The following is a 12,869-nucleotide window of genomic DNA, read 5'->3' on the forward strand; positions in this document are numbered from 1 at the left end:
TGGCCACGCCAAGTGTGGTTTCCCATACTCCAGGATCTCTCCATCCGCAGGCGCATTCCCTTGGGAACAGACCCGCATCTGATCACTCAAAACGACGGATGCCTACACCATCCCAATCTTCAGGCCTTGTCCCTGACGGCATGGATGTTGAAAGGTTAATCCTTCAACCACTTAACCTTTCAGATTCGGTTTCTCATTTCCTGATTGCTTCATGGAAGCCTTCCACAAGAAAATCTTATTCCTATAAATGGAAAAGGTACTCATCATGGTGCACTTCGCAATCCCTTGATCCCTTTTCCTGTCTAATCCCAAGATTTTTGGACTATCTCTGGCATTTATCGGAATCAGGTCTAAAGACCTCTTCCATCAGAATGCATGTCAGTGCGGTAGCCACCTTCCATAAAGGTGTTAGGGACATCCCCATCTCAGTACAACCCCTCGTAACATGTTTTCTTAAAGGCTTTTTCCGTATCAAGCCACCTTTACGTCCTCCGGCCCCTTCTTGGGACCTTAATCTGGTTCTCGGTTGGCTCCTGAAACCACCATTTGAACCTCTCCACTCCTGTGACCTTAAATATCTCACATGGAAAGTGATTTTCAGGCCCTAGTTACCTATCCGCCTTATACTAAACTCCTGTAGGACCGGGCGGTAGTCCACACTCACCCTAAATGTTTACCTAAGGTAGTTTGAGTTTCACATGAATCAATCCATCATACTACCTATCTTCTTCCCCAGGCCCCACTCCAACCCAGGGGAACAGGCTCTGCATACCCTCGACTGTAAACGGGCTCTAGCGTTCTACCTAGACCGTACAGTTGCCCACAGGAAGAGCACTCAGTTATTCGTCTCTTTCCATCCCAACAAATTAGGGCAACCTGTGGGTAAGCAGACTATTTCCTCGTGGTTGGCGGACTGCATATCTTTTTGCTATCAGCAAGCAGGCATTCCTTTTCAAGATCATGTTACAACACACTCTGTGAGGGCCATGGCGACTTCAGTAGCACACTTAAGATTGGTGCCGCTTCCTGACATTTCCAGGGCTGCCACCTGGAGCTCACTCCACACTTTCGCAGCCCACTATTGCTTGGACAAAGCCGGAAGACAGGATTCTTCCGGCTTTGTAACCTATTTCCAACGTAACGTACCAACACCCTTCCGCCTGCCCGGTGGGATTCAGGATGCCCTCTACCAAATTTCAACCCAGTTGTTGTGCCTGTTGCACGCCGTTGGGTACATTTGGTGCATGTTTGGACATCCTCAGCTTGGTACTCGCCCATATGTGAGGACTACCATCCTACTTGACCTGTGAAAAAGCAAATGTTGCTTACCTGTAACAGGTGTTCTCACTGGACAGCAGGATGTTAGTCCTCACGAAACCTGACCGCTACCCCGCGGTGTTGGGTTCGTTATCTCATTTTATTTTTCGGCACTAACTGTAGCTTTCAAAACAAGACTGAAGGGGGACCCCTGCTGGCTGCAGGGTTAGTGCCATACTGGGCATGCCCAGTAGGGGCCAGTCAAAGTTCTGGAAACTTTGACAGAAGTTTTCCGTGATTGGGCTCCATCCTGATGTCACCCATATGTGAGGACTAACATCCTGCTGTCCTGTGAGAACACCTGTTACAGGTAAGCAACATTTGCTATTTCAGCATGTCTGTTTCTAGTGCAGTCAGCTCTGTGGTTTGGTAAATAAGTGAAAATGAATTTGAGAAATTCAAGCAGAAATCTGTGTATAATAGCCTTGTCAATCAATTTGTTATGCTTTAAATCATTACAGTGATTTCAACTTTCAAAGCTTTTTTTTTTTTGTCTTTCAGAGTGGATATGCAATTAATATTTATTTAAAAAGCATTTATTATCCGCCCTTCCTATGTTCAAAGCGGGCTACAAAATGAACAAATACAGACACTAGAGTAATTTTTCTATAATTTTTCTTCCAAGGAGCAAATTGGCTGGAGAAATGTTACTCGTTTATTGGTGTTTTCCACTGATGCTGGCTTCCATTTTGCTGGAGATGGTAAACTTGGTGGAATTGTTTTACCAAATGATGGGAGATGTCACCTAGTAAACAACATGTACACAATGAGTCATTATTATGTGAGTCTGTTATGAACATGGATACTATGATAAATTAATTGTATTTAAACTGGAGAATTTGTAAAGAGATGAAAATAGTTTCTGAGAGAGAAAATGCTAGAGCTGTTGAGTCATGGACGTTGCTATTATATTACAATTTTGCATCTTCCACAACTGTTTTCACCTTGCCTTTTAAGAGACAACCATTTTGGTTTTTATATACTTAATTTTTTTTGGCTTATTTTGCCTTCTCTGGTTTATCAGTTTTTTGTTCTTTCCATCCCTTCTCACATAGTCTGTCTCCCTACATCTTTAACTCCATCCCCCTCTTTTTGGCAGATGTCTAGCGACAAATTTCACAACCTGTTGCCCGAGGTTTTTTTTTTCCAGCCCTGTTGTGTAGGCCTTTTCTGTTTCCAACTAAATAAAGCAACCTTAACATCCAAGACATTTTTGACCATTTATGGAAGACATTTTTTTTTTTACTGAATTGAAATTGGTGTGTAATACAGCTTTTTTCTGTTTGCAGGATTATCCTTCTATTGCCCACCTTGTACAGAAGCTTAGTGAGAACAATATTCAAACCATTTTTGCTGTCACTGAGGAATTTCAGCCTGTTTATAAGGTAAATCAATATTTGGCTTATGTTCTATGTATCCGCACCTACTTTTCAAAATGTTTGTATTATGTATTAAAGATGGAATATTTTCTTGGATTGTGATCTAAAAAGACAATTCCCAACCATACTGTGCATCAGGAAACGATCTGGTTCATGGAAAGATTGTAAACACTACTCCCCACCCCCCCCCGCCCCAAACCAAATATAATTGAATAATGTAGACCCGGAAAACATCCAAAATTACAGATCCATATCAAACTTACCTTTCATTGCAAAAATCATAGAAAAAATTGCCCACTCCCAACTCTCAGAATACTTAGAAATGAACATACTTCACCCTGCCCAGTTTGGATTCAGAAAAAATTTAAGGACTGAAGCATTACTCCTATCGCTTAATGACACAGTTCTTCGAGGTTTCGACAAAGGACTAAGTTACATTTCCTAGCATGTAGCAGATGGACTCAAAACAAGTGGGTATATTGTGCTCGTGCTAGCAGTTGGAGACGGATCTGACGTCAGCACGGGGTATATATACACCCACAGGAAGTGCAGCAACTCAGTAATTTCCGTCTCCAAAGCAGTTTGGAGCTCCCTTGCGCTCGCTGAGCGTTTTTCTAAATTATAACTACTAAATTTGTAGAAGAAATCCTACCTGAAGACGAGCCCCGCATTCCTGCGGTGATACCCTCGGGTCCCTCCCCCAGTTGAGTTTCCCGAGGTGATTTCCGTGGTCCCTCGGAGGTGAGCACCTCGGTCCGGTGGCCGGATTGCGGCAGGGACCTAGCCCCCGAGTGAGAAGGGCTCGGGCGCGGCATAGAGGCAGCCTCGGTCTCGGTGAGGACTTGGCCCCCGAGCGAGACGAGTTCGGGCGCGGCTTAGAGGCAGCGGGTGCACTTCCTCGAGCGTGGCGGTGACGGTAATTACCCTCTCCCCCCGCAGCCGGAGACCGCCCAGGTCGCAGCCGGGAAGCGCCGAAGATCAGGTAAGGTGTACATCTTTCTTACTGGTCTCCAAAGAGAGAGGATTAGCAGGGTCTGCCTACGTGGCAGCCTGCCAAGGAGGTCGCCATTTTGCCTGCTTACCATCGCTAGCCCTGTTTCGCCGCCTTGTTCTAAGCGGGGCGACAGGCGCGTATGTTAGGCACCCGAAAGAGATTTGGGCGCCCATTACTTGAGTTACGTGCATGCTTACGTTCATAGGCGCATGTTGATACGCGCATATTGTTACGCGCACGTTGATAGGCGCACGCGGATACGCGCATGCTGATACGCGCACGTTCATACGCACACGTTTAAAGGCGCACGTTCATAAAGCACTCACTGAGAGGAGATCAGACGTGATGGAGCGTATGAGAGCCCATGCGGCCGCAGAGCCGGCACCTCCAGACTCAGGCATAAGAGCTCTAGGCCTCTGCTCAGCATGCCACCTCAGAGCCACACAGAGCGAGGAAGCAGACTCCCTATGTGCCCAATGTGAGGAGGCCCTGGGAGTTCCAGGCCAGGGCCGGTCTCAGCCCAGTTTGACTGCCAGTTCCTCAGGGAACACTCCGAACCTAGCAGGCCGCAATGAGCAGCCAGGGAATCCCACAGACCTGGTGCCCCTATGGCTAGAACCTGCTTCCCTCTCTTGGGTGGAATTATTCAAGGGGATTCATGCCTTCGTCAAGATGCAGTCTGATCCCCGACCGGACCCATACGTCCCGGATGACCCTGCCTCGGGACCCTCGAGGCCTACGCATGGCCACCCGCCACCCGGAAGCCCCACTTTTGGGGACTCAGATTATTCTGAAGAAGATGGCGAGCCCCCCGAGGGAGAACTCCCCTCGGGGATAGAACCATATCGAACCATGAGACGCTTCTTTCCTAAGGAGGATCTTCCAGACCTGGTCTCTCAATGCCTGTCGGAGCTGGCTATCCCGGGCCAGGGCACCCCAGGGGAGCCTAGAATGAACCCCCTGCTAGAGGGCCTGTGTCCCACGGCTCACCATTTTCCCCTCCTACAAGCAGCACAGCAGTTAATTGATCTGGAATGGAATGCGCCAGACGCTTCATTCAAAGGGGGTCGGGCTTTGTCTAGCATGTACCCCCTAGACCCGGCAACTAAGGAGCTGCTGGCGTGCCCGATGGTAGACGCCATAGTTAGCGCAATTGTGAAGCGCACCACCATTCCGGTGGAGGGAGGGGCGGCCCTCAAGGATGCACATGATCGGCGCATGGACGCCATTCTGAAACACGCCTTTGAGGTGGCAGCCATGTCCCTACGAATTGCGACCTGCTGCACCGTGGTGACGCACTCCTGCTTATCACAGGCCAGGAACAACACCCCGGGAGAAGAAATGGAATCAGCCCTCTCGTTCCTCACTGACGCTGCCTCCGACCTAGTCCGTACAGCAGCCAGAAGACACCTCTGGCTCCGAAATTGGTCGGCCGACTCCTCCAAGACTCGCCTTACAAGAATGCCCTTTAAGGGATCCCTCCTGTTCGGCAGCGACCTCGAGAAGCTGGCTAATAAATGGGGCGCATCTCCATTACCCCTTCTACCCGAAGACAGGTCAAGGAGGACCCAGCGCCCTTTTCCTAGACCATCCAGAGGTATAAGCTCTCAACGCTTCAATCCTTACAGGGCTCGCTACCAAGCTCCTCGTTCTCAGACCAGGAACCAGTCCTTTCGGACCCGGCACAACAAGAGGGGAACCAGCTCGGGGTCGGGTCCCAGCCGCACCCCACAATGAGAATCAGCCGATTCCATCTGGGGGAAGAGGCCATAGGGGGCAGGCTAACCCTATTTTACCACAGGTGGGTCAAGATTACTTCGGACCAGTGGGTCCTCGCCATTGTCTGGGAAGGGTATTACCTGGACTTCCTTCATCTCCCTCCGGACAAGTTTGTGGAATCGCCTTGTCCGCCCCTCAAGAGGGCGGCGCTGGCAGCTACCTTGGAGAGACTCCTGCCCCTAAAAGCCATAATCCCAGTGCCTGCATGGGACACACATTCTGGGCATTACTCCATTTATTTCATTGTCCCCAAGAAGGGGGGCACCTTCAGACCCGTCCTGGACCTCAAGTCTGTCAACCAGCACTTACGGGTCCCAAGATTTCGCATGGAAACTCTGCGGTCTGTCCAAAGTGCAATACAGTCAGGGTAGTATCTCACATCCTTGGATCTCTCAGAGGCCTATCTACATATCCCAATTCATCGGGATCACCAGTGTTACTTACGCTTCAAAGTCCTGGATCAGCACTTTCAGTTCCGGGCTCTACCCTTTGGGTTAGCCACCGCGCCACGGACCTTTACCCAAGGTAGTAGTAGTGGTGGCGGCGTCACTCAGGAAGGAAGGCATTCTCGTCCATCCCTACCTAGACGATTGGCTGATCAGGGCAAAGTCACCGGAGGAGAGCCACCAGGCAACCAACAGAGTTATATCTCTTCTGGAAAGCCTAGGATGGGTAGTCAACATACACAAGAGTTCCCTACAGCCTTCGCAGTCGCTGGAATACTTAGGTGTCCGATTCGACACTCAGGAAGACATGATCAGCCTGACCTCCAGGAGGAAATCGAAACTCCGGGATCGCTTGCAGAATCTGCTAAGCACCGTTCGGCACACAGCTTGGGATTATCTACAGGTCCTCGGCCTAATGGCCTCCACTCTGGAAGTGATACCATGGGCACGGGCCCATATGAGACCGTTACAGCGCACCCTCTTATCTCGGTGGCGCCCATGATTACAGAACTACACCGTGCATCTACCTCTACCGGCCAGAGTATGGAATCAGTTACGGTGGTGGCTGCAGCCCGGCCACATGAGCCGGGGGTCAAGGATGTCCTCCCCAACCTGGACCCTGCTCACTACAGATGCCAGCCTGAGCGGCTGGGGAGCACACTGCGAAGAGCTAAACGCCCAGGGGCGGTGGAACAGAGAAGAGTCTGGTTGGAACATCAACAGACTAGAGGCACGGGCGGTCAGGTTAGCCTGCCTGCAATTTGCCCACAGACTTCGAAACAGAGCATCAGAGTGATGTCTGACAACGCCACCACAGTGGCATACATCAACCGACAGGGCGGAACCAGAAGCCAACAGGTATCCTTAGAAATAGCCCCCCTGATGGCTTGGGCGAAGGCGAATCTTCAGGACAGCTCTGCCATCCACATCGCCGGGAAGGACAACACCACGGCAGACTTCCTCAGCAGAGAAAGCCTAAACCCGGGGGAATGGCAGCTGTCGCCCACAGCTTTCCAGATGATTGTGGATCAGTGGGGGACTCCGGGCATGGACCTACTAGCGGACAGGTCCAACGCTCAAGTACCCAGATACTTCAGTCGCAGACAAGATCCTCTCTCCCACGGGATCGACGCTCTAGTACAACCATGGCCTCAGGGGATTCTGCTATATGCTTTTCCTCCATGACCCCTGCTGGGCGCCATTATACATAAGATTCAGCGACACAGAGGCCTAGTTCTTCTAGTGGCCCCGGACTGGCCAAGAAGACCCTGGTACGCAGACATGAGAAGACTGCTGGCAGGGAATCCACTACCCCTGCCTCCACACAGGGAACTGCTGCGGCTCAATTCTCTCTTACGGTCTGGCCATTAAGAGAGCTAGACTGAAGAAAAGGGGATACTCGGGGCCGGTAATAGATACACTCCTCCGAGCACGCAAGTTCTCCACATCACTTACATATATAAGGATCTGGAGGGTATTTGAAGCCTGGTGCAACACTCACAGCACTAATCCACATGCCGCCAAAATCCCTAGAATTTTGGATTTCCTGCAAGATGGACTTCAGAAGGGTCTGTCCCTCAATTCCATCAAGGTTCAGGTGGCAGCGCTATCCTGCTATGGTCCCAGGAGTGAGGGCAACAGCATTGCCACACACCCAGACGTTTCACGTTTCCTGAAAGGAGTTGAGCACATTCGCCCGCCACTGAAGTGGCCCCTGCCCCTGTGGAACCTCAACCTAGTTTTGGAATTTCTAGTGGGACCCGCCTTCAGACCCCTTCGAGGCCTGTCCCTCCGTTTGTTAACCTTGAAGATGGTGTTCCTGCTGGCCGTATGCTCAGCACGCCGCATCTGAGCTACGAGCGCTGTCCTGCCGTGATCCGTTTCTCAGAATCACTCCAGAGGCTATCCATCTTCGCACTGTTCCTTCCTTCTTACTCAAAGTAGTCTCACACTTCCACCTTAACCAAACCATATCCTTGCCAACCACGGAAGGTTTGAAGAAGTCGGAAGAAGGTTGAATACTGCGCCATCCCGACATCGGCAGGCTGCTGTCCAGATACCTGGAAATGTCGGAAGCGGTACGAAAGACAGACCACCTGATCGTCCTTCACAGCGGGAAGAAGCAAGGGGAAGCGGCTTCACGGGCAACCATTGCCCGCTGGATCAAAGAAGTTATCAAGGTGGCTTACGTAGAAGCGGGAAAACCACCACCTCTACGGGTCAAGGCTCACTCTACCAGAGCGCAGGCGGCCTCTTGGGCAGAAACTAGGATGTTGTCGCCGGCAGAGATATGTAAAGCGGCAACGTGGTCCTCCCTCCATACCTTCTCCAGATTCTATCATCTGGACGTCCAGGCCAGGGAGGACACAGCATTTGCGAGGGCAGTCCTACACAGACCTCGGGCAGCCTCCCACCCAGTCTGGGAGTAGCTTTTGTACATCCCACTTGTTTTGAGTCCATCTGCTACACGCTAGGAAATGTAGAGATTACTTACCTGATAATCTCGTTTTCCTTAGTGTATGCAGATGGACTCAGCATCCCGCCCGGCTGCCGGTATACATGGGCATGCACCGACTAAAGGTAAGCCATGCTTTCTTATATAGGGCATCCATCCTGCCGGGTGTCGACGCCTTCCGGTTGAGAACACTGGCGGTCTCCAGCTACTATCAATCGGTCAGGGGAATCATGTTCATTTAATCGATCAGTCAGTCACACATATAGCCATAAAGCTTTTGCAAGGAAGATTACTGAGTTGCTGCACTTCCTGTGGGGGTATATGTACCCCGTGCTGACGTCAGATCAGTCTCCAACTGCTAGCACGAGCACACTATACCCACTTGTTTTGAGTCCATCTGCATACACTAAGGAAAACGAGATTATCAGGTAAGTAATCTCTACATTTTACTACTACTAGATCTGTCAGCCGCCTTCGACACTGTCAACCATTCCATCTTACTCGCCAAACTATCCGAAATAGGAGCAACAGGCACTATACTAAAATGGTTCACCTCCTATTAATCTCAAAGAAGTTTTCAAGTATTATTCAACACCTATCAAACAAAGTGAACCTAAATACAGGAGTCCCACAAAGATCTGCCCTGTCAGTTACACTTTTTAACATCTATCTACTACCAATCTGTCACACACTGGATCACCTGGGTCTAACTCATTTCCTATATGCTGATGACATTCAAATACTGGTTCCAATACAAAATACGATTGAAGAAACCTACGAGAGAATAACCTTCTATCTCTCAGAAATCAAACAATGTCTTTCCAACCTAAAACTCATAATGAATATCGAGAAAGCAGAATTAATCATCCTTGACAAAAAAAATCATTGACTCATCCATACAACCACTCAAAACAGAAAACCCAAAAACAATAATCTCTCCTGTTGACCATGCTAGAAACCTTGGAATTACAATAGACAAAGAATTATCTTTCAAAACCCACATAAACAAAATTAAGAAGGTTACCAGAAATTACTGATACTCAGACGTCTTAAGCCTTTCTTTTCACAAAATGATTTCAGAACAGTCTTGCAACTTCTCTTATTTTCAAATTTAGACTACTGCAATGCACTACGCCTTGGCCTCCCTTTTACTACCATCCGTCCACTTCAAATACTGCAAAACGCAGCCGCCAGAATTCTTACAGGAACTAAGAAACGAGAACATATTACACCACCCCTCATATCTTTACACTGGCTCCCAATAAAATACAGAATAGACTACAAAGTTTTAACAATCCTCCACAAATTAATTACAGAACAACTAAACTACTGGCTAATGAAACATTGAATTACATGCTCAAAAAAGGAACCTTCATTCAATGAATAAAGGCCTTCTCAAAATCCCTCACGCAAAAACCACGCATCTTTTAACAACCCATGAGAGAGCTATATCCATTGCCAGCCCCTCTCTATGGAACTCTTTACCTTACAATCTAAGAATTCAATCTGACACCAAAACTTTCAAAAAAGAGCTAAAAACCTGGCTATTTACCAGAGCCTACTCAGACGCAATTAATGAACACCAACAGAATCCCAACCAACGCAGCACCATGAAAACAGAGATACCTTCTTATCCACCAATGAAACCTCAAAATAACCACGAATCCCACGACACGTCGATCAGGAACTAATCCAATTCACAATAACTAACACCTTTTCCTGTTATTTCTTACAATGTCACCTAACTCTTTCAACTACTATTCTCTGTTAAAACCCTAATGTTACTTTGTCCTTTTATTATTACTGTAAACCGTTATGAAGGCAAAACCGAATAACTGTATATAAAACATGTTAAAAAATAAATAATTACAAATTAAATTCTTAACTTCCTAATGAGATCAGGGGTAGGTGGCTTGGTTTGTTTTTACCTCTTGCTAAAAGCTGATTGTAAATTAAAGCCATTCATCCCTTTCAAAATGCTTGCTGGGCAGACCAGATGGACCATTTTGATCTTTATCTGCTGTCGTTATGTTACTATATTATTGCAATTAAATACTGATTCACTTTAGTTACATCTATATTATTTGTGACCAGGGGAAAATTATACCTGGATATCATTGGTGTAAAAATAATGCAAACCAAACTGCTGGATGATGTTTTATAAAGGTCACAAGTATATATTAAAAAAAAAAAAAAAAAAAAGGTGTACAGATGCAAGCAGTGAATCCTCTGGGACTCCACAGTCTGCTGAGGACATTACTTGTCTGTACTACTTCTTTTCATGAAAGTAGCCCCTGCAGTAGTAAGTTCCTGCAACCACATGTTTGAATCCCATCAGTCTTGTCGGACAGGAGACTTAACATGGGTCTCTGGAGCCACATAGCTTATCTGAACTGTTGGATCTAAAGTCACCCTTTTTTTAAAACACACTGCCATATTTCCTTTTCTCATACTTATGACCACCAATTGATTAAGTGAAAATTGGTACTTAAGGGCTTGAGAAGAAGTAGAGACCAGGCTTGCAATCCTTCACCTTGTCTCCCAGTTAGTGTGAATCCTTTTATTTGAAAATGTGGCTACTTTATTAATGGACTACTTTTTCTAATCTTTATTTGTTGCAGTAACTGTCATCTTACTGCTACAAGTAGGAGGCACTGCTACTTTAATATAACAGTGTCATTTGCCTGATGAAAAGACAAGAAAAAGCAAATTAGAAAATATTACTCAATTATTGGAAGATGACGCTAAGGAAGGAATACAGGATGGTTTTTATAACGTCAGTTTGGGCGCACACAGGAATTTAAAGGGAACTTGACTATTTATCACACAGTGTAGTCGGGTTACAGGTATGTTTGTCCAGAGAATTTGCATAGCAGAGAGGCTTTAGGAAATTTAACATTCTTTTGATCCTGTTCTCATTATTTCAATCCTATATATTCTCTGTCGACAAGCAGACGTGAATTAGCTATTATTCGTAGGTGAGGTCATCTGACAGCACCAACACAGATCCAGCTCTCTGAGCTTAGTAAAAACTTTACTGAGTAAATGCAGGACTACTTATGCATGCATGCTGTCTCGTGAGCCCCTCAGTTTTCATCTGAGCTACTGCGAGTATATGTCAGTCTGGTTTTTCTATTTTTTGGGGCCTTGTTTCTTTACTGCCTGATTTTTTTAAATGTTTCTGCTGCTGCCTCGGCAACCCTTCAAACAGAACTTTAAAGGTCTGTCTAAAAAAAAAAAATGGTGGGTGGGGAGGAAATTGTGAATTTAAGTAGTAAGATGTTGGAGAACATGGAGAAACCCAAAGTCAAGAAACCTGTTATAAATGGCTTTTTATGGCCTGCATTGGTATGTCTGTCTTTCATTGGTATACAGTCCCATCTACTATTGCTGTTTGTTCTTGGACTGCAAGAGCTGTGGTTAGAAGTCCCCTAGGGTGTGTACCAGTACCATGCCTGGAAGATGGAGGCCCTAAAAGTGCTAGTGGATAAGAGCCCAAAGCCTTGGCATGAGGCTGAACAGTGGAGCTGTGGAAAGCCTGTCCTCTTGCAAACATGGGAAGGCACTGGCTTTCAGATCCTCCTCAAGTCTGTGGTACCAGAGGAGGTGCCAAGAAGATCACCGAAACAACATAGGGTGCTCCCTTCAGAGCTGTTTCCCCTTGGAACAGAAGAAATAATCTGTGCATAACTCCACTGGGGTCGGGCCCTCCTCAACATAGAGGTGGGACTTAGCTTTATTGGCACAAGTGCCTTCTTCCGTCATGGCATGGAGGATTCATGAACACAGGGCCAACCATGGTGCTGCAGTGCTTTCAGTATGGGGCTTGCATTCTAGAGCACAGTAAACACACTCTGTGCAGATCATAGTGTCATCAGTGATGTCAGAATGGAATGCTTTGTTCATGTCAGAGTCCCGTGATGACAATCATGCCACGGAAGGAACTACTGGTACCATTTATGAAGTGGAGTGTTAGATGGCAGGAGTTGGTGATGTATTCAGTGTTGGGCACCTCATAGCCTCTGCCTCTATGGCAGAGGATGCTACTGTTGCTGGATTTCTCTTCAGTATTACTGGCAGCCCTGAGCAAGGGTTAAGTACATTTGGGTTTCTGTACAACATGTTTCTCTTCCAACTCTGGCTCAGAAGGTTCCTCAACCAGTGAGAGATCAGTTATTGGAGCTAGTGAAGACTTCTTTGCCTCATCAAGCCTTACAGACTAAAGAGGGTGATTAAACCTCTCCTGTCCAAGGCAGAGGAAATTTTGCCACATAATGAGGCTGATCTAAGCAATAATATGCCAGTGATTGTCATCACAAGAGCTTCCACCATTATGGGTAAGCTCTCGCCATGAAGTGAGATTGCCTCCACAGCAATCCCTTAAAGAATCAAGAGGATGAAGAAGTGGGCTTTGTCCCCTCTGGGTTCTTCTGGATGTTTTCCCAGCAGAGATCTCCACCTCTGTTGCTTTCTTTATCAGGGTCATGGATTAGTTTCTC

General features: G+C 47.2%; 1 protein-coding gene across 3 annotated transcripts in view; it reads left to right on the forward strand.

Moving 5' to 3' along the window:
• Positions 1–12,869, forward strand: part of ITGB1 (integrin subunit beta 1) — a 229,203-nt gene that overhangs the window by 136,094 nt on the left and 80,240 nt on the right. For all 3 annotated transcript variants that reach the window (XM_029588582.1, XM_029588585.1, XM_029588584.1), the window contains 2 exons: positions 1,943–2,098; positions 2,607–2,702. In XM_029588582.1, coding sequence (XP_029444442.1) covers positions 1,943–2,098; positions 2,607–2,702 — 252 coding nt within the window. The remainder of the gene's footprint in view (positions 1–1,942; positions 2,099–2,606; positions 2,703–12,869) is intronic.

Source organism: Rhinatrema bivittatum, chromosome 2 (genome assembly GCF_901001135.1).
Source record: "Rhinatrema bivittatum chromosome 2, aRhiBiv1.1, whole genome shotgun sequence".
Classification (NCBI taxonomy): domain Eukaryota; kingdom Metazoa; phylum Chordata; class Amphibia; order Gymnophiona; family Rhinatrematidae; genus Rhinatrema; species Rhinatrema bivittatum.